The 21,371-nt window shown below is 52.0% G+C and overlaps 2 protein-coding genes across 11 annotated transcripts in view; one reads left to right on the forward strand and one right to left on the reverse strand.

Annotated features, from left to right (window-relative positions):
- Window positions 1-3,453, forward strand: part of Kcnc3 (potassium voltage-gated channel subfamily C member 3) — a 12,793-nt gene extending 9,340 nt beyond the window's left edge. For 2 of the 8 annotated variants that reach the window (XM_029539816.1, XM_021204565.2), the window contains one exon: window positions 2,157-3,453. In XM_029539816.1, coding sequence (XP_029395676.1) covers window positions 2,157-2,293 — 137 coding nt within the window. In that variant the 3' untranslated portion in view covers window positions 2,294-3,453. Of the gene's footprint in view, window positions 1-953; window positions 1,595-2,156 lie in introns of those variants that run through there. The other 6 variants (XM_029539823.1, XM_021204572.2, XM_029539806.1 and 3 more) reach the window with 4 other exon arrangements.
- Window positions 3,454-6,354: 2,901 nt separating this feature from the next.
- Myh14 (myosin heavy chain 14) overlaps window positions 6,355-21,371 on the reverse strand; it is a 63,974-nt gene continuing 48,957 nt past the window's right edge. For all 3 annotated transcript variants that reach the window (XM_021214674.1, XM_029538224.1, XM_021214683.1), the window contains 9 exons: window positions 16,651-16,863; window positions 15,923-16,084; window positions 14,868-14,996; window positions 14,274-14,362; window positions 14,064-14,187; window positions 12,107-12,315; window positions 8,999-9,107; window positions 7,196-7,368; window positions 6,355-6,911 (listed from right to left, as the gene is read on the reverse strand). In XM_021214674.1, coding sequence (XP_021070333.1) covers window positions 6,758-6,911; window positions 7,196-7,368; window positions 8,999-9,107; window positions 12,107-12,315; window positions 14,064-14,187; window positions 14,274-14,362; window positions 14,868-14,996; window positions 15,923-16,084; window positions 16,651-16,863 — 1,362 coding nt within the window. In that variant the 3' untranslated portion in view covers window positions 6,355-6,757. The remainder of the gene's footprint in view (window positions 6,912-7,195; window positions 7,369-8,998; window positions 9,108-12,106; window positions 12,316-14,063; window positions 14,188-14,273; window positions 14,363-14,867; window positions 14,997-15,922; window positions 16,085-16,650; window positions 16,864-21,371) is intronic.

Genomic DNA, 21,371 nt, shown 5'->3' on the forward strand with positions numbered 1-21,371 from the left:
AGGTTCTCTTTGCCCAACTGTGACTTGTCCTCTCAGTGTGGGCAGGCCTGACTGTGGGTAGGCACCGCCACAGCCAACTCTGAGAGAAGTGACATAAAAACAGAATGATAAGGATCAATCTAGAAGGACTAATGGACAAGTGCACAGACAGAGAGGCTGAACAGAGTGGGGGGGGGGGGACAGAGAGAGGGGGGGATGTCCTGATAGAGCTGGGGAAGGCGTGCAGAGAGCTGGGGAAGGCAGCTCCGTGCTAGGTGAGGCCAGCTTCTCCCAGTGACTGATGAGCAGACTGAAGGTGTGTGGTCTACTTCTAGAAACAACACAGGCCCTTCTTCCAAAATAGAATCACACGCAGAACCCCTGCTCACAGCCCAAGCGCACGCTACAGTCAGTCCTCAGGAAAGGCCCCATGAAAGCCCCATGTTCCACAGACCTCAGGGAAGCAGACAGGTGTGAGAGAGGGACCTAGGGTCCTAGCCCAGACGGTCCATGTCCTCCCTCCACCCTCCCCCAGCCCTCCATGCCCATCTCATCACTCCTCCCCTCCCTCCTCCCATCTCACCCCACCCCCTCGCTTGAACCTAGACCTCTATTCCTCACCCCTACCCTGAGGGGCTCCTGGTGGGATGGAGGGTAGAGTGGAGTAAGTGGGGAAGGCTGGGGATCCCAGTTGGGTGGACAAGGCCCTTGCTTTTCTTGCATATGATACCAAAATCCATTCATTGAACTCAAATGATGGCCAGAGCTGATGGGGCTGACTGTTCTCTGCCCCATTGTAATGTCCGTCCCCTGTCCCCATCTGTCACACCCCCTTCCCTCCCTCCTGGCCTATCCCCACTCACCCCCCCAACACACCAACCTCTTATCCCCTTACCCAACCCCATCCCTCCCATCCTTGGTCCTCCCCCTTACCCAACCCCATTCCTCCCATCCTCCATCCTCCCCTCTCCTAGCCACCCCGGAAGCTCCTGCCATATTTGATGTCACTGGCTGCCCCCATTTCACCGCTCCCATCACCCCCCGGAAAACACCAGAGAGGAGGAAGACATCCCGGCGTTTCTCCGTCCCCCCAACAGTGAGCCTGTGTTGGGGAGCCCCCCATCTGCCTCCCATCCCCCATCCTTGACTCTCTGTATTTCTGTCCCCAGCTCTTGTCACCGCCTGAGACCTCGCGAGACCCTCGGGTTCCCCCTGTCCCTTCCCCCCAGGTTAGCAACTGGGAATGGTGGGAGGGAGTGTCCTAGAGACTCTGGGCTTACGTTCCCCACTAGACTCTCCTGCAGTTTGAGTACCACCCCCCCCCCCAGCCTGGGATGCCTAGAGAAACCATTCTAGCCCCTGGGACTGGCAGAGCCAAAGAAAAGACCCCAACCATCCTTACTGATCCTGATATGGGATCCCGTGAGCTGTGTGACCTTATTGCTTCCTGTCACCAGCAGACCCCATCCAATTTTGGAAACCTCTACTTCATCCCACGTTCTGGACCCTTGAAAGATGTCCATGCTGAGTTAAATGACTTGTGCCTCTTAGTCCAAGGCCACCTACCTACTGAATTTGAGCTCAGGTTTGAGACCAGCTTGGGCTACAGAGTGAGACTGAGGTCAGCCTAGGCTACATAATTTGAGTCCAGCCTAAGCTGTATAGGATGTTCTAGGTCAGCCCGGACTACACAGTGAGCTCTTAGCACAAGGTCCCAAGGAACGCATCCCTTCCCCATCCCTGCACCAGGCCGCCAGCTCCTTTCTGCGCAGCCCCCTCCACCAGCCGCTGCCTCCACCCCAGCCCCTGCCGCCCGCCCACCATCCCACCTCACCAACTGCTGCCTTTGGGCCTCAGACCAGGGGACCTTGGGGAGGGGGAGAAGAGGGGCGGGCATGGCTGGATGGGGAGGCTCAGTGGGCACCACCCGCCTCCTAATCCTGTCTCTCCCCTTCCCTGTGTCTGCACCTTTCTTGTGGATGCTGACTGACTCTCCGATCTCTTCACCTCTCTCCATCTCCTCGGCCCGCCCATCCCGCCTATCTCTGTGCCTCTGGGCATCTCTCACCTCTCCATCCCTCTCGGCCTGTGTATCCCTGTTTGGGCTCTCTGTCGTATCCTCACCCTGGCTCCCTTCCCCACGCCCCCTCCCACCCTTGTCTCTGCTCCTTTCCCAGGTTACGAGAAGTCCCGCAGCCTGAGCAGCATTGTGGGCCTGAGCGGGGTGTCCCTGCGCCTCGCGCCCCTCGCCACCCCCCCTGGCTCTCCCCGGGCCACGCGCCGAGCTCCCCCGACCCTGCCCTCCATCCTCTAGCGCAGCCCTACCCCCTGTGGGGGGACTGGGGGTGATGGGAAGGTGAAAAGGAGCTGGGAGTAGGGGCGGGGAAAGGGTTCTTTAAAAAAAAAAAAAAAAAAGTCAATAATATGCAAAAGAGATGATGCCAGCAGACACCCCCGGGGCCTCTCACTCCCCATAACACTAGAGAACCCAGGATAGAGGGGACAGGGCCGGAGCCTGTACCCCAACTCCCTCCCCCTTCCAAAAAAAAAAAAATGCAAACCTCAGGTCTCCATGAGCCATAGGACACCCCTCCCATCGACTCCTGTAAATAACTAAAAGCTGATTCCATCTTGGGGCACCCACTCCAGTTTGCATGCCTCCCCGACCGACCCCCTCTTCAGCAATAAGCCGCCAGGAGCTGTGTGCAAAGAGTTGGAGGGGAGGCTGCTGGGAGCCTCTGGGGTCGGAGCTAGCATTTTAGGGGTCTTCCTGGTCACCCGCCCCCCAGAGGGCAACCCACCCATCACTAATTGATTCAGGAAAAACAAAAACCTCTAGGAACACGTAGGAAAAGGAACACAGGTTAATCAGCCGCAGCCCCGAGGAGCTCAGCTTGGGGGTGGGGGGTGGGGTTCTGCCAGCTGCTCTTGGGCTTGGAGGACGCCAGCTGGTGCATTCCACCCACGCCCGCCTCCGGGGATCTGCTCCCTCTATTCGCTGCATGGACTTGGCCCTCCAGGCCCAGAACCCTCTACCCACTGCAGTCTCCACTCTATCCCAAGAGGTGAGACTAGTACCCTAGACTTAGGAGACAGAACCTGGCACCCGACACTACCACACCCCATGGACTCCGGCGTCCCCCACTCCCCACGTCCACCACTCCATCCATCCCCCACTGGCCTGGACTGCACCGCCGAGTTCTTCCACCCTTCCCTTGCACCTCAGCTCACTTCCAGCCTTCGGGGTTCTGACAGTCCTCAAGACCCTGACATTGCCTAGACGCCCCCATATCTCAAGCCTCCTCCAACCCCAGACGGCCCCAGCCCCCTGACATCACACTCCTCTGTCCCCTAGAGCCTCTGGCGCAAGACCTTCCGGGACAAGCTCCGTCTGTCTGATTCCAGAGAGCTCCCATCCCATTCCAGTATTGCTGTCTAGGCAGCCCCCTCCTCAACGCCCTCTCCCCCCACCCCCACCCCCACCCCATGGTGCCAAAACACTTTCTTCATGGCCACCAGTTTCCCAGAGCGTGGGACTCCCGCTCCCTCTTCGTGTGCTGAAGTCTGCAAAGTGCACAGACGACCAAGTGTTTTACACGTGTGTGCTCTTTGCCGGCTCACACCCGGCTGGTGCGTCCTGGCAGCGCAGCAGTTGGGTGTTGCCACTGAAAGCGAGTCAAAGAAGGATGGGACCCAATGCTAAAAGCGCTTGCTTAATGTGCCAAGGTCCCAGGGTTCAATCTCCAGCAACCCCTCTTCCCCTCCTGGTGGGAAAAGAGGATTTACCCACCTCGGCTAGGATCTCAGCCTGCCCATCCCAGCTTCCTTGCCCACCACGTGCCACATTCTCGGATGGAAAACTTTCTCAAATTTCGTCTTGGCTCCAGGATGCTACCTCCCCCAAGCCCAGAGACCACACTGGTCCCAGAATCCTTAGTGAACTATCCCCTTTGGAGCTGGGTGGTCGGCAGAATTACCAATCCCTTGTTCCCACCGCCTCAGGGAAACCTCCCGCTGTCACCAGAGTTGTCGGTGGGGGGTGTCCTTGGGCCCAATTCTTGATGCAACAATTCCTATGCAAGGGACATTTTGAGTCCCTCCCGCACCCCCCGCCTTCCCTCGGGACCTTAAACCCTGGTGAGACAGGGGTTGAGGAGTGGGGTGGGATCTGGTAGGGGCAGGGCAAAGGGCTAGGGGACTCTAGACACCAGGGTATGGGGTGAGGACTCCTAATATTGCCAAAGGATTCAACTTATTTAACAACCCCTATATCCCCGCCCCCCAGTCCCTCAAAAGAGACGAATGGGGTGGGGGAAAAGGGGTAAGAGTCCTTTTTGAAGGGTACCAACCACTTCCCACTGTTTCCCCCTGCTCTCCAGTTCCCTACACATATCCAGCTTTTTAGTTAAGCATTTTTAAAAAGCTACAGTCATTATAAACGTCTACAAAACGTGATTTTTGCCCCTTCACATCCCCCAATTTACCAAACAGTGTGGGATTAGGGGAGGGAGAGCCAGGTCCTGGTCTCCCTTTTCCCCACGGCCGCCAGGGTGCCTGCAACTGCACGCATGCGCTGCATGACGCGCCCCCCCACATACACACGCATGCGTCGCGCACCCCTCCTGCGCTCGGGGGGGACGCGCGGACTTGGGGGCGGGGCGATGGGGAGGAATGATTGGCAGAGGGGAAGGGGGTCTTTCTGAGCTCAATGGCTCCTCTCCTTCCCCACACACTCACAGCAATAAGTTTCTCTACTTCTAGTGGGCGGACGGGCCTAGCCTGACCTGGCGCGGGAGGGGCTGGCCAAGGGGCGCTCTCAGGGATGGGGGCGGGTCCTGAGTCTGGGGGAGGGGAGGTCTGCAACTCTGGTGCTAATGGCGGGTCTTCCTGGCCCACCCGCAGGCAGGGAGGAGGGAGTCGGCAGGCTCCTCCCCCAAGCCTCCCCCACGCCCACCCAGGGTGCATGAACCACCCACGCAGAAGCTGCCGCATGTCAAACCCTCCCCCCAACAAAGAAACAGTGTCATGCCCCTCCCCACCTGCCCTCCCACTCCCCAGCCCAATAAATGATACCTTTTCATTTACAAGTGGCTTTTCTCATTTGAGTCTGGGGTGCACAGAGGGAGCTTCAAGTGTGGGTGGGTTCTGGGGTAGGTGGTACCGGCCTATCATCCCTCTCAAAAGGGTAAGGCTGGGTGGGGGCAGGGCAGGGGGCATGGCGGAAAAAAAGTTAAGAGGGGCTGAGAACAAAGTTCCCCAGAATCCCCCAGTGAGACCCTGGGGTTCTGCCCCCCGCAGTAGAGACTGCCTAGCTTGTGGCAGGCTCTGGGTTCAATTTCCAGAGCTACAAAAATAAAACAACAAAAAGGTTACAAAGATGGCAGAGGTGCACTAAGGAGTTGGCTAGGTTGGTTAAGTACTAGCATTAAGAACTAGTACAGTTAAGAACTAGTACAGTTCAGTCCTAGAACCCAGGTAATAAAAGTTCAGCATGGCAGAGTACATCTATAATCAGAGTACTGAGGAGGTAGATATGTGTGTATACTTGTGTGTGTGTATCAGTTTAGCCAGTTGACGAAATAGGTTTCTTTTTCTTTTCTTTTTTTTTTTTTTTTCTTTTTTTTGATTTTTCGAGACAGGGTTTCTCTGTATAGCCCTGGCTGTCCTGGAACTCACTGTGTAGACCAGGCTGGCCTCGAACTCAGAAATCTGCCTGCCTCTGCCTCCCAAGTGCTGGGATTAAAGGGGTGTGCTACCACGCCCAGCTCGAAATAGGTTTCAAGGACAGAACCTGTCTCAAAAAGAAATCACGTGGAGGGGTCTAGAAAGCTGGCTCAGCCATTAGGAGCCCTTGCTAACCTTGTAGAAGGCTGGAGTTCTGCACCCAGTGTCCGGTAACTCCAGCTCCTGGGACCCGATCTTTCGGCCTCCTTGGGTACTGCGGCAAGCCTTGGTTCCCTTGATAACAAATGTGAATGTATATTCCTCTTAACTGGAATATGCACGGGTTTGTGCCCCAGAGCCCTAGGACATAGGAGAGTGTGGGCATGCAAGGTGGATGTAAAAACCGTGACTTCGCTTCTGGATTACCAACCCTAAAACCAAAATGTGTGTGGCTTGGATCCTGGTTCAGATTTCCTGTGTCCAGAGGCTAAGCTCAGCCTGTTTCTACTACTCTGAAAGGGCTAGGAAGATGTGCCTCTCTCGGCAATGCACAAAGATGCCGAGGACACCATGGTTTGCCTAGCATACAGTAAGACACCTTTAATTTCTATTGTACTGTAAGTGCCCTGTCCCTAGGAAAGATCTCACATTTTACAGAAGCTGAAGGAGTCCTTTATGCTCTGGGTCCCAATTAGAAACGCAGCCATGGTGAAGGGTCCAGCCAGTTTATTTCTTTAGTGTCTGGAGCATGAGGGGTCATGAGCACTACCCTATGAGCACACAGACACCCCCCCCCCCAAAAAAAAGAGGGCAAGATACTGAGAGGGGATAGAAGCACCCTGCCTGCCCTCTCCAAGGGACAAGCCTGCTGAAAACAGGTGCAGACAGGGCATTCTTGACATCCACGTTCGATTTTGTTTCTCTAACAAGAGAGACCATCACGGTCTCCCTCCCACCCAGCTCCTTGGTTTGGGGCCCCAGTGGGCAGGGGTCCTGGGGTCCCAGGAGGGTTCATCAATGCCAGAAAGTGCCAGAGGACAGTGCCATTTCAAAGTGCAAACCAGGAGGGGCACTGGAAAGGGCTTTGTCCTTGGGGCATCTAGGACAGACTGGATCATTGGGGTGTGGCAGGGGGCGGAGCCTCCGACTCCTGGGCTGGTGTAGAGCCAGGCTCTGCTCCCTCAGCCTCTTCCTCATCGGAAGCCACGCCCTCTTCCAGCCTGAACACCTGGCGCACAGTCCGTGTAGTGAAAGTAAGTGGGCCACGCCTGTGGGAGGAGAATGTACAAGTGAGAGAGACCGACAAAGATGTAGAACGAGATGAGAACACAGATGCAGAAAGGATAAGATGGGGACAGGAAAAGCTGCGATCCAAGGCTGGTAAATGGGCAAACAGGTGCAGACGGCGGCACCTGAGCAAGACTGCAAAGCACAGGTGGAAAGACAGGGAGACCGCAGCTTCCTCCCCTCCCAAGGGTCCTATTCCGTGCTGGCCAGCTAGGCCAGGTCCTGCATGCCTCTCCAGGGTGATGCCAGCAAGTCGGTAGCTTACCGGAGCCTGTTCCTCAGCGTGGTCACCTCCCGGTTCATGGATTCTGCAGACTCGGTGACGTCCTCCAGCTCCCGCTGCAGACGCCTCCGACCAGCCTGCGCCCGAGATGCCTCCTCCTCTGCCTCCTCTAGCTGCCTCTTGAGCTGCTTCAGCCTGAGGTTGCTTTTCTCCAGCTGAGTGGAGAGGAACCGGATCATCCCTATGGCGTCCCTGGTACCTACTGCCACACATCCTACACTCCTCACACCAGCTCCAACCCTGCCTCAGTCTCTCCTTTGCATGGCCAGGGCCATCTTGGGGGTGGAAAACAGCTGTGGTGACCTACTGAGACCTTCAGTATGGCAACAAAGTATGTAGAAGACAGATGGGTGTTGAGCAAGAGTGAAGGGGCTCTTCCAATCCCACAGGGCACAGGCAGGGAGTACCAGACCCTCTCAGTGAGCTCTCCTGCTACACCCCACCCCTACTCCATGGCCTGTGGTCTTTGGAATGCAAGATCTTTTAGGAGGCAGTCGGGAAGTTGAGAGGGGTGTGCCTCTGGGGCTGCAGTATTTGTGAGCCATCACTCATGCTAGGGTCGGGTGGGAGGTTTTGGTGTCTGTGAATCACTCCTGTTCCTATAAGTGACCCTGATAAACTCACTGGCTCACCGAGCTGGCTTGATGGAACAAGTTCCTTGGGCTGTTGGTGCCTTGGCTGGTATAAACCCTTGGATCCTTGGAAGTCACATGATTGCACTGGAGGGGTACTGGCACACTTGTAGCTACCCCATCCTCTACAGATCTCCCTCAGCTTCCCAAGACTGTCATAATTAAGGTCAGCCCTAATATAGTCTTCCTTATGTCCATGCCTCTGATGAATTCCTTGACCACACCATATTCACCCTGATCTGCGCAGACACTGCCACCTCCCCCCAAGGTAAGACCATGTATCATGTGACTTCATTTGTCTCATGTATCACAGGCTGGCCTTGAACTCAGTATGTGGCTAAAGATGCCCTTTAGAGATGAACTTCTGATGCTCTGTCTTGCCTTCACCTCCCAAGTGCACTGCTGGGTCAGAACCAGGGTCTTTGGTATATTAGGTAAGCACTCTACCAATTGGGCCACACCTCCAACCCCAACTTCATTTCTTATATTCTTCTCTCTAGATATATTGAATCATTCTGCTCACTTCATTTCCTCCAGGCCTTTGAACTTCCTGCTCTTTACATCTCGCTATTCTACTACTGTCAGGTCTTAATTCAAATGTTATGTCCTTAGCCCTTCCCAACATCCAGTCTGAACGAAGCTCTCCATTCCTGTATCTTCATTCTTTTTCTTCATAGCCCTCAACAGAGTCTGGCATTATCTTTGTCTGGTTGTATGTATAAGAGTTTTCTTAGGCCAGTAATATGAACCCTGTGAAGACCAGGACCTTCAGGAAATGTACCAGCACCTTACTACAAATGCCTAGCAATGTGCCAGGCACAGAGGCCATGCTCAGTAATCATCTGTGTAATGAAAGCAAACAAGGCATAGCTGAGCTTTTAAGGGCACAGAGATTCTGCCTGGGCATAGACCAAAATAGTCACATGTACGCTCTGTCACCTACAGACTACAGGGTATTTTTCATTGTTGCTGGTGATTTGAGAGGGTGGTCTCTGACTGTAATGTAGGCTATCCTGGAACTCATAGCAATCCTTCTGCCCCAGTTTCCACCATAACTTGGATGACCCACTGAGCCACCTTCCAGGCCAGGGTAGCTGTTATTTCCTGGTTTTGATCCCACTGGCTACTATTTGTGGTGATGTCATCTGCTCACCTGGTCCCGGACCTGGTCAGCCACCCTGCGCTCTTCATCCACCTGAAGAACCACCTCCTTCAGCCGCTTCTCAGCTCTGCGCACCAGCTTGCCAGAGAGGATGCGCTCCCTAAAAAGAAGAAAAGTTAGTGGCCCAGGAAACGTTCTGTTATCACAGCACTGTGGGTGGCTGTCCCATCCTTGGGTCTCTTTCCTCTGTCCTTCCTTCCACCTGCCTCCCACTCCGCCAGACACTGGCTGCAAAACAGCGAATGTTCTTAAAATGTCTCTTGTGATGTTGATGGTTTTGAGACAGGGTCTCATGTAGCCCAGGCTGGCCTCAAACTCACTATGTAGCCAAGGATGACCTTGAACTCCTGATCCTCCCGCCTACATTTCCCAAGTGCTGGGATGACAGATATGCACCATTTGCCCCGTTAGTTTATGCAGTGCTGGGGATGAAGCCCAGGCCTTTGTGCATGCCAGGCAAGCATGCTACTCACTGAGCCCAGCCCCCAGCCTGCCTCTGGATGCAGAACAGTTCGAATGCCCTCCATACTGAGGTGGAAATGCCAAACTGGAAATCAGGGATCACAGACAGACAAGCCTGTCTGGTCTGGTTTTCTGTATAGCACATAAGGATCGTAGGCATCACATCTATATAGAGGGCAGCCATGCATCAACAGATGCGAACTGTTGGTGCTGTGGTCCATGGTGTCTCAACAGCCAGGGGATGCCTGCTGCCCTGGACGTTCCTCATGTGTCGGACTCAGTGATGAATCTGATGAGCGCAGTGTTTTCTGACAGGTATTTCTAGGGGTTCACCGACAGGAAACTCAGCCTCTATTGCCATTGCTTCCTGCTTCTTTCATTTATTTACGTGTGTGTGTGTGTGTGTGTGTGTGTGTGTCCATGTGCTATGGAGGTCAGAGGACAGCTTGCAGTTGATTTCCCCCTTCTGCCACGTGGGTCTTGGGAACTGTGTTCAGAACTTGGTGGCAAGTTCACTAAGCCACCTTAGTCCTTTCTAACAAATGCACACAGATCACCAGTGAAACCAGAAATGTCAAGCACACAGAAATGCCTGTTTTCCTTTACAGAAGGCTGGGGCTGGATTTTGTTAACTTCCTGGTGACCTTTTTGCGATCGGTGGTGGGAGACCTCACTCATCTTTTGCTACAGAGGCAGGCCTCACCCACATCTCCTGTAGTGATTATCCCAGACTTTCCTTCGCTAGACCACTATGTTTAGATCCCAGGAAAAGCCATCGTTAAGGGAGAGGTCACATGTACCTTATGGCCGGTTGACCTCTATGCTACTGGTCAGAGACCACATTAGATCCTAGGCCTTTTAACTGTAAAACCCTCCCTCATGGTCACACGCATGTACTTTGTAAAGGACTTCAAAGTCACACCTTAAGCTTTATTGTGCACCTGGAGTAGGAATGATTCTTGCCTGCAATTTTTTTCCCAAATTGTACTGTCTTAAATATGCTGACAAAGAGCAGTCTGATATCGGACTCCCCGAAGTCTGATCTAAGTTGACAATGTCAGTCTGAACCAGGTTTTCTCTTTCCTGTCTTTGCATGGTGTGCTTCCCTGTCTGACATCTGCAGGGACCCCTCCCTCAGTTCATGTTTTCTTTTCTTTGTTTAGTTTAGTTTTGTTTTATGGGACAGGATCTCACTTTGTAGCCTTGGCTAACCTGAAACTCTCCACGTAGATCAGGCTAGCTTCAAACTTACAGCGGCCTACCTGCCTCTGCTTCTGGATGCTGGGATCAAAGGCGTGAAGCACATTGCCAGCCTGGCTTGATAATTACTTTTGATTAACTTGAGACAACACTGAATCAATCAAATGGAGAGAGTCTGGATGATGGAGTGGCTAGATCAGGCTGGGCTGTGGCATGCCTGGGGACTTGTGTTGACTGTTAAATGATGTGGGAAGATCCAGGCTGCAAGTGAGCAGCATTTTCCCTGGGTTTGGGTGGACTGTGTAAAAGAGAAGCTGAGCACAGCATAGACATGCTGGACTATGACTGTGACCGGCTGCTTCAGGCTCCTGCCTCCTTGACGTGCCCAAAACAACAGACTAGAGCCTATAAGCTGAGTAAGCCCTTTCTCCCTTAAGTTGATCTTGTCCAGGTGTTTGCCATAGCAACAGAAATAAAACTATGCTATGCTATGGGTGTGTGTGTGTGTGTGTGTGTGTGTGTGTGTGTGTGTGTGTGTCGGGGACAACTTCAGGTGCCAAGTCCCCCTCTTCTGCCTTGTTTGATGCAGGGTCTCTTAGTTCAATGCTGTATATACAGTTAACTGGCCAGCAAGCTTGCCAGGATTCTCCCGTCTCTCCCTCCCATCTTACTGTAGGAATGCTACATCACAGGCACATGCTACCATGTCTAGCTTTTCTGTGAGTGCTGGGAATTCAAGCTCAGGACCCTCCCCGCCACTTCACAGCATTATTTTACCCCTGAGCCATTTCTCTAGACTGGCTTCTTGGCTCTAACTAAATACAGCTGTAGCCATTCTGTGACCACAGGGGAAATACACAGACATTGACCCAGAGCCCAGCATCTTGTTATGTAGGAAAAAGCCATTCCTTTTTGTGACGGTTTGACTGGGGTGGGGGATGGGTTCTCCATCCTTCCTGTTCCCACACCCTTGGCATGTGACTGAAGAAGCTGCTCCCATGTGGTGGTACACTCCAGCTATCACAAGACTGGTTCTGCTTATGGCTAGAGTGTCATGGTGCAAGCTCCGAGCCTCTAGAAGCGATTGACAGTGTCCCTTAGTCTTCAGACCCCAGCTCTGCCATGTAGGCAATCCTGGGTTAGCCTGCTTGAGAATGAGAGGCTGCGTGGAACAGAACCAAGTTTGTCTAGTCATCCTGGGCAAGGCCTTCGGTGTGCATGAGCCCAAGGGGGCGAAACAATGTATCCAACCCTTCTACCACGAAATAGCCCAACCCAGCCTAGCACAAAAGAATCTACTACCTAGGGCCAAATTCAGAACAATAAACTTCTTTTAAAGTCAGTATGTTCTAGGGTATTTTGTTACACAGAAGTAGCTAGCTGCAATACTGTTGCATAGACCGTACTCTCCATGCTGAAAGCATCCTCCCTCCTTACCTGCTCTCCTGCTCCAGCTGCTCCTCTGCCTGGGCCAGTTTAGACTCAAGAGCAGCGATCAGCATTTTCTGCCTGGCTCGGGCTCCAGCGTCCTCTTCACCCAAGCGGGCCCGCAGTTCCTGGATCTGCCGTTCCATCTGCTGCCTTCCACTCTCGGCCTTGGCTGAGAAACTTCGTTCAGCAGACAGCTCTGTGGTAAGGGACTCGACCTGCAGCCGGGAGGGAGATGGAAAATTGTGATGAAGCTGGTGGCAACACCAGGAACCTCCTGGGACGAGCTGAGCTTCCGGCTGTTAAATGCACAGCACAGAGCCTGGTGGTACCAAGAATTCAACAGCAGCCATTGAACAGGCCCAGGAACAGCAAGCCTCACCAGGCTGCACCCTTTACTTTTTAATGAACAAGAATGTTTTAAACTTATTTAAATGTACTCAAAATTATTTCAAATCTATTTAAATGCAGTCTTAACATTTTTATTTAAGATAGGGTCTCATGTTAGTCAGGTTGACCTAAAACTCCCAGTATAACTGAAGATCCCTGATCCTCCTGTCTCCACCTCCCAAATGCTGGGATGACAGGCGTTCCACCACAGCTAGGTTCAGCTTTGCTATTTTAGTGAGTCCCAGCGATGGTCACAAACTTGCTCAAATGCTCTAAATTTGTGGCTGTGAACTGGACTATTTCAGGCCCTTCACACTCCCCTCTGCACCAGGGTCACCTGCGGAGCCCAGGAGGAGGAAGCAGGCTCTGGCCCCGCCCGCCAGAGAGTCTGAGCCCTGGGCAGCACAGGCAGGCAGAGACCTGCGGTGGGGGTGGGGGGCGAGGTGATCTGAGGAACCAGGCCTCCATTCATAGCAGCTGGCAGATGTGTAGACTTGGCCCTGGCCCTAATTATAGCACCTCGACACCCTCAGCCTGCTCGGAAATCACAGGGCAGCGGAAGACACTTCAGCCCAGGCTGATTAAAGATCTTCGCATCTCCGCCTCCCAGGGTACATTCATGAGCCCAGCAGCCCTCCTTTAGCGTTTAAAATTTTAATTGTAAATGAAAACGATGACAGGAGCTGGCAAGAACTCAGTTGGTAGAGGGCTTGTCTAGGACACAAGGAGCCCTGGTTTCCCTGTACAGCATAATCTGGTTTGGTGGTAAACGCCTGTCATCACTGACGGAGGCAGGGGTCAGGAGTACAAGGTCCCCTGCAGGCTACATAAAGAATCCCTGCCTACAGAAGACCCTGCCTCAAACACTGAATAAAAAAAGAAGCGCCAGCCGGGCAGTGGTGGCGTCTTTAATCCCAGCACTTGGGAGGCAGAGGCAGGCAGATTTGTGAGTTCGAGGCCAGCCTGGTCTACAGAGTGAATTCCAGGACAGCCAGGGCTACACAGAGAAACCCTGTCTCGAAAAACCAAAACCAAAACCAACCAACCAACCAAACAAACAAACAAAAAAAGTGTCCCATATTGGGCCTGATCTGTTCTGGAAGAACACAGAAGTCTATGGCAGGAGGATTGCTGTGACTTCAAGGCCGTATGACGTTATTGGTGGGAAGCTGACAACCAGAACCCTATACTTCCACCCGCAGCGATGAGGTTCTCTCTCCTGGGTGGAGTGACAATGACAGGCGAGGTGCGAAGCCATCCAGCCATATGCCAGTGTTTGCTTTTTGTAGCCCTGGCTGGCCTTGAACCTGTGACAATTCCCCTGGTTCTGGAAAATTCTGAGGTTCCAGCTGAGCTGCCACATGTGGACAGTTCGCTTAATTACTGTTTCAGGTCCCTCTGAGAGACTTCAGAACTGCCAACCAACCAATGAGTCGAGCCTTCCTGACTTATGAACTCCTCTCCGGCCTTCAAAACCCACACCAAAGGCCCTCATATCCAATGAAGGCGAGAGCTCCTGAAGGCTGGGGTGGGGGAGGGGTGGATCTGGCTGGCAGGGGATGCCTGCCCCGCCCACCTGTAGCACCAGCTTTCGGTAATGGTCCTTGAGCAGCTCCGAGTTGTTCTGTTCTTCCTCCAGCTCCTCTTCCAACTGGCCCAGTCGCACCTCCAGCTGCCTTTTCTCCTCCAGGGTGGCTGCCCTAGAGGGTAGGGTGTGGCTTCAGAAGATAGGCCTGAGAGAGGAGACTGCCCAGTCCACAGCCCACGGCGGCCCCAGGACACTCACTTGCTAAGATTGCCACTGGCCACCTCCTCTGCCATCTCATCTCTGTCCTGCTGGGCCTGCCTCCGGGCTCGGTCTGAGGCAGCAAGTTCCTACAAGGACCAGTCCAGAGCAGAGGGGTAAGGGGACAAGACACTGGGATTAACCCTTCTCTGTCCTTTGGCCTGTTCCTGCTGACTGTGAGCCTGGGGTCCTCACCCTTAAGGGAGCATGTTTCTTAGCGCTGGCCACCAATGCTTCTCTTCCATGTCTCTCATCACTGGGCCTCCTCCTACCCCCATGCTATCCACATGTCCTCTCTCCTACCCGACTGTGCCTTCTCTTCTTTTTCTTCACTTCTGCCTCCTGCTCCTGACTTCTTGGCTCCTATCTGTCTTCCTCATCTTTCTAGGACTGGCCCTGGCAGCTCCTGCTCTGGCTCCCAAGATCCCCCAGGACAAGATCCCCAACTCAGGACGGCAGGAGGCACCGGGAGCCACGCCTACTTCCAAAGTCTCCCCTCCCAAAACCTCCTGAAAAGCCCCGCCCATCCTCCAGTTCCTCCAGTTAAGCCATACCCCCGTGGGGGCCTTCCACTAGAACCTGTCCACATCTTACCTCTTGCAGCCGCAGCACCTCAGCTTCTAGCCCTTTGAGCCTCTTCTCATTTTCCCTGCTCAGGGTAAACATCTCGTCGCGAGAGGTGCGCGTCTCCTCTACCTCCCGCCACAGCTCCTTCATCTGGGCCTGGGTAGGTGCGGGTTTAGTTAAGCTGCGTCTAGAAACCCCACCCTTGAGGGAGCACATTACCTGCAAGCAGGGCCATGGCGAGCAGGGGCAGCACAGAGCCCATTGTCTGCCTCAGAGCCCGTGCAGTGCTGCGTGCCCTTGGGCCAATTCCACTCCTTTTCTAAGCCTTAGTTAACCTCTTCTTAAAGTGAGTCAGAATAGAATATTTAGCCTGTGGCTCTGTGATCACTACCTGGGAGTGTGAGGAGAGGCCAACACAAACTTTTTCTCGACCCACGGGGAGTTCAGCACTGCTATGAGGAGCCAGTGATAAAGAAGGTGGGCCATAGTGGTAAACGTTATTGTTACTATTACATGTCTGACGAAGGGGTTAAACAAGGGATCCTTTCTCTGGATGCTTGAACTGGCCCTTTTGCCTGCTATCCCATAGTAATATACCACAGGCACCAGTCGGTTTAAATATCCTAGTATGGGATAGGGGCGTGGTTCAATAATAGAGTCCCTGACTAGAATCCCCCAGCGAAGAGCGGGGGCGTGGCTCGTTGATAAAGCTCCTGCTTAGAATCACCCAGAGAGAATTATTCAAGGTGGTAGGTTCCATCTTCAGTGGCACTAAATTTATTATCTAATTAAATGATGAGTTTAGATTTCAAAGTCTATCATCTAAAATGAGTGAAACGCAAAGATAAAAAACAAACACACATCAGAGGCCAGTATTTTCCAAGGCCACTAGCTAATCCAGCTACTGCTGCCAGTGAAGGGTATGGGACCAGACCTCCGACCCTGGATCCTTGGCCCCTCCCACCCTGGAGCCCCCGCCCGCCCCGCCCCTTGGGTCACTGGCCCCTCCCACCCTCGAGCCCCCGCCCCTGTTGCTGGTGAAGGTGATTGGACCAGACCTCCGACCCTCGAGTCCCCCTCACCTGCATCTTCTTCAGCTGCTTCACTGCCTCTTCCTTGCCCTGCCCAGCAGCAGATGTCTGTGCCTTCAACTCCTCCAGCTCCAACTCCAGCTTCTTGCGGGCAGCCATAGCCAGTGCCCTCTGCTTCCGTTCCTCATCTCGCTCTACCTCTGCGTCTCTCAGCTGGGGGCAGGGTCAGAGAGGTTAGAGGTCATGGCACCCAGATTCCTCCTCTGTGACTCATCCTACCTTGGCCTTTTGGGTCCCTCCTGGCCTCTTCCCTCCCGCCCTGTTTTATATCTATTTCCTTTATGAGATTCAAAAGCTCCCCTCCCCGAGGCCACAGAGTAATAAGCACCGACTGTTCGGTGGAGCCGTTTGCAACGTGTGCAGCCTGGAGTCACTTGCTATAAGCAAGCCCCAATCAACTCAATGGTTTACCAAAGCTGGACTGGAATCTTTTCTATGGTCACTCCATGTCCTTTCTATCAAAGGTAAAAGTCTATTTAAACTTCCTAAGGAAAAGTCTAGCCACACCTGCATCCACCGTGCTTGGTGGATGGTGGCTGTGCTAGGGAATGCTGATATGACCGCGGTGGCACGGGTGTGTCCCTGCCTCCTGGCAGAGCAGGGAGGTGGCTCTCTGGATGGACAGCAAGTGGATCCTGGGGAAAATGGTCACAGAGGGGCTACCCACATGCATCCGCCAGGGCTGCGCAGGTGCGCTGCAGCCTCTTGCCAGACCGTACCTGCTTGGCCAGCTGCCTCCGCCTCTCCTCACCAGCATCATCACGGCCCTGCAGGTCTCGTTCATGTTGAGCCTTCAGGGCCTGCACAGTCACCTCCAGGCGCAGCTTGGCATCCTCTGCAGCTGTCAGCTCATCCTCCAATTCTGTCACCTGTGTCCGCAGGTCACTGGCTGCCTGTTCGGCCACCTTACGGGCTCGCTCCAGCTCGTGCACCTGGTGGGAAGGGGGAGCAAGTTTGAGGCCTGGGCCAGGATTAAGATGGTGTCCTGAGTAGAGGGGAGGCCATGATGGAGGCCAGAGTGGTAGCTGGTAGAGAGGCCTAAGTGAGTTATTTCTCTCATTCACACGAGTTACTGAGCACCTACCAGATGTCATCTTAAATGATCTGAGAACATTTTATGAAAATGATCCGGGCTGGAGAGATGGCTCAGAGGTTAAGAGAACTGCCTGTTCTTCCAAAGGTCCTGAGTTCAACTCCTAGCAACCACATGGTGGCTCACAACCATCTGTAATGGGATCTGATGCCCTCTTCTGCTGTGTGTCTGAAGACAACTACAGTGTACTCATATAAATAAAAATAAATCTTTAAAAAAAATCCATAGTTAAAAAAAAAAAAGAAAATGATCTGAAATATCTTAGTGATGATTGGTTTTGTTTTTTGTTTGTTTTGGTTTTTCAAGGCAGGGTTTCTCTGTGTAGCCCTGGAATTCACTCTGTAGACCAGGCTGGCCTCGAACTCAGAGATCTGCCTTGCTTAGGTTCTAAAATTGTTATTGTGACACAATCTAGAATCGCCCGGGAAGAAAGTCTCAGCGAGGGGCTGTAGAGATCAAACTGGGCCTGTAAGAGTTTTCCTGATTGTGTTAACTGACGAGAAAAGACCTCACCCACTGTAGGTGGCACCATACCCTTGGTCTGGGTCCCGGGCTGTAGTTTAAAAGGGGGATGCATGTATTCACTCTCTGTTCTTGACTGTGCATGTGACCAGGATCCTGCCTTGACCCTGCCAATGATGGAGTAGAACCTGGAATCGTAAAGTGAATAATCCCTTCTCCCTCCCATTGCTTTTGCTGGGATGTCACCATGGCAGCAGAATCAGAAGCCCAGCTAGAAGAGTGGGTACCAGACAGGTAGAAATCCACTAATCCAAACGTTCTGAATTTAAAAAGAAAACCGCTTGTGTGTGTGTGTGTGTGTGTGTGTGTGTGTGTGTGTGTGTGTATAAAAATAAAAACCCCAACAGCCCAACAGGTGTGTCAAACCTGCAGCCCACTGGCATGTTGCCTGACAGTGAATACAGTTTGTTACAAAATCATGCACTCAGGACTAGAGAAATGCCTTAAGAGTTGAGCACACTGGCTGCTCTTCCAGAGGACCCAGGCCCAGCATCCATATGGTGGCTCACAACCATCTGTGACTCCAGTTCTAGGGGATCCAATGCCCTCTTCTGGCCACTGAGGGTACTGCATGTATGTGGTGCACAAAAGCAAACACAGGCAAACTACTCTCACGCATAAAATAAATACATTTAAAAAAGACTTGAAAAAAAATCAAAGGGGCTGGAGAGACGGTTCAGAGGTTAAGACCACTGGCTCAGGTCTGGTGAGATGGCTCAGCTGGTAAGAGCACCGACTGCTCTTCCGAAGGTCTTGAGTTCAAATCCCAGCAACCACATGATGGCTCACAACCACCTGTAATGAGATCTGATGCCCTCTTCTGGTGCATTTGAAGACAGCTACAGTGTACCTATTTATAATAATAAATAAACCTTAAAACAAAACAAAACAAAACAAAAGATCATTGGCTGCTCTTCCATAGGTTCTGAGTTCAATTCCAGCATCCGCATGGTGGCTCACAACCATCTACAAAAGGATCTGATGCCCTCTCTGGAGTGCAGGCATACATGCAGCAGAGCACTCATACATTTAATTAATTACATAATTAATTAAGCCTAACAACCCAAAATCATAACATTTCCTTAGAGATAATGAGATTTATGTTTTCTTTGATTTTTGGTACAGTTAGTTCTGGAGCCTGAACTCTGTGGATGACAGTGTCTTACATCAAGGTGAGGAGGGCAGACTTGCCTGTTTAAGGTGATGGAGGGAGAAAAAACCTTCCTGACATGACTTTGTCTCACAGTCAAACATAGGTGAACTAAACCTGTAAAACCACCTTCAGCTGAGCCAGAAGGCACCAAGGAAACCGGAGCACACTTCCCATTCAGACCCTTTGAGGTCACAGCACCTACTCACACTTCCTGTTCAGACCCTGTGAGGTCACAGCACCTACTCACACTTCCTGTTCAGACCCTGTGAGGTCACAGCACCTACTCACACTTCCTGTTCAGACCCTGTGAGGTCACAGCACCTACCCATGGCTGCTCTCTTCAGAAAGCAGCTCCAATCCCAGGCCCTTCCTGACACGGGCAATAATCCTACCACGACCTTGAGACTCCCGGGCATCTTACTCTGTCACTGTGGCTGCAACCTTCCCTAACGGCACAAACCCATGACTGTGGTGAATTTCCATGTGTGTGTGTATGCACACACACACATGGGCCACAGTGTACATGCACAGGCTAGAGGATAACATGCAGGAATCAGTTCTCTCCCTTCACCACGTGGGTCCCAGGGATCAAACCAAGGTCAGCAGCCGTGGCGGCAAGCACCTTTATGCTCTGAGCCATCTCGCTGTCCCTATCCTTGAATTATATTTTACTATTCACAATGCCTTGAAACTTTCGGCAAAGACACTAGGTCATATGGTATGGAACTTGTCCATTGTTCTTGTTAGCAATGTCAACTTAGTCATCTGAGAGAAGAGCCCTGATTAAGGGATTGCCCAGATCTGATTTGTCTGTGGGCACATCTGAGGGAGGGGGACTGTTTTGCTTATTAATTGATACAAGAGAGCCCCATCCACTATGGGCAGCGGCATTCCTAGGCTATATAAGAAAGTTAGCTGAACTGGGCAGGGGTGAAGCATACTTTAATCCAGGTGGGTCTCTGTGTTCAAGGCTAACCTGGTCTACAGAGTGAGTTCCAGGACAGCCTGGACTGTACAGAGAAACCCTGTCTTGAAATACAAAAAGAAAGGAACTGAAAAGAAAGAAAAAGAAAGCTAGCCGGGCATGAGGTGGTGAGTAAGCCAGCACGCAGGGCTCCTCCAGTTTCTGTCCGAGTTCTTCCCTTGAAGCTCAGTAGGCCTTGTCATAGCAATGGAAAGGCAATGAGAACATGCTTGAAAACCTATTACAGCAAGAAGCCCTCTTCCTTCTCCAGAATGTAAGGCTTTCTCCCCTCAAGACCCCACTGTGCTATAGGTGGAGGGTCCCTTCTAATGCTCATCACCTCAGGGCCCCATTGCCTATAGCTGTGGGCCTACAATTCTCTCTAACAACGCTCTTATGAGGTGTAACTTTGACTCAGTCTTCTTTATACAAAGCTGCTTTTAAAATATATATTATTGGAGCTGGAGAGGTGGTTCAGTGGGTAAGAGCACTGACTACTCTTCCAGAGGACCCAAGTTTAATCCACAGCACCCAAATGGCAGCTCACAGTTGTCTGTGACTCCAATTCCAGAGGACCTGACACTCATGCACAGACATGCAGGCAGATCACCAATGTACATAAAAATAAATCCTTTTAAAGAGTTTAAAAAGATACAATGAGGGGGCTGGAGAGATGGCTCGGTGGTTAAGAGCACTGACTGCTCTTCCAGAGGTCCTGAGTTCAAATCCCAGCAACCACATGGTGGCTCACAACCATCCATAACAAGATTTGGTGCCCTCTTCTGGAGTGTCTGAAGACAGCTACAGTGTACTTACATATAATAAATAAATAAATAAATCAAAGAGAGAGAGAGAGAGAGAGAGAGAGAGAGAGAGAGAGAGAGAGAGACAATGCCATTGATTTTTTAAAATAAATACTATATTATTTTAAATTGTGTGTATCTATGTTTGTATATGAGTATGTGCATGTGTACATTCAGTACACATAGAGGCCAGAAGGGGGCACCAGAGCCTTTGGAGCTGGAGTTACAGAGCAGACTGTCCACAGCAGGTGACTATGACTTGCCTCCTGCTCTAGCAGAAGTGTGATTTTAGCAGCAGGAGATTGTTTATATGATTGTGTGACATTTGGAATTCTGGGGACTCCTCAGAGGGTGCATAAAGGCTAGACACCCGAGAGGCTGGGTGGGTTGTTGGTTGTTGGTTGTTAGTCGTGGTTTGTTAAGCAGTCGTGTAGAAAGAAGAAAGAAGAAGAAGAAATTAGATACCCTGACAGAGAAGATCAAACTTACCCCAAGGAACTCAATGCCCCTAATAAGCAGGAAGTAGTCATACATATCATCATTACCCCCTTTTCTCTTCTAGTGTTAGGGGGTTGAAAGAGAGGAGGGAGGGTAGAGAAGGGTGGAAGAAAGAAGAACCCAAAAAGTAACCAAAGTCTAGCTATAATTCAAGAATTCTGTTCACACCATGAAAGTGTGCATAGAAAGCCCATTTGTCATTTGGTAAGCTGAGCCCTTGGCTATTGAACACATGACTGCAGTGTGTGCTGTGTGAGCATATGACTATAGTGTGTGCTGTGTGAGCACATGACTGCAGTGTGTGCTGTGTGAGCACATGACTGCAGTGTGTGCTGTGTGGGCACATGACTGCAGTGTGTGCTGTGTGGGCACATGACTGCAGTGTGTGCTGTGTGGGCACATGACTG

This window comes from Mus pahari, chromosome 1, assembly GCF_900095145.1.
Source record: "Mus pahari chromosome 1, PAHARI_EIJ_v1.1, whole genome shotgun sequence".
Lineage (NCBI taxonomy): Eukaryota > Metazoa > Chordata > Mammalia > Rodentia > Muridae > Mus > Mus pahari.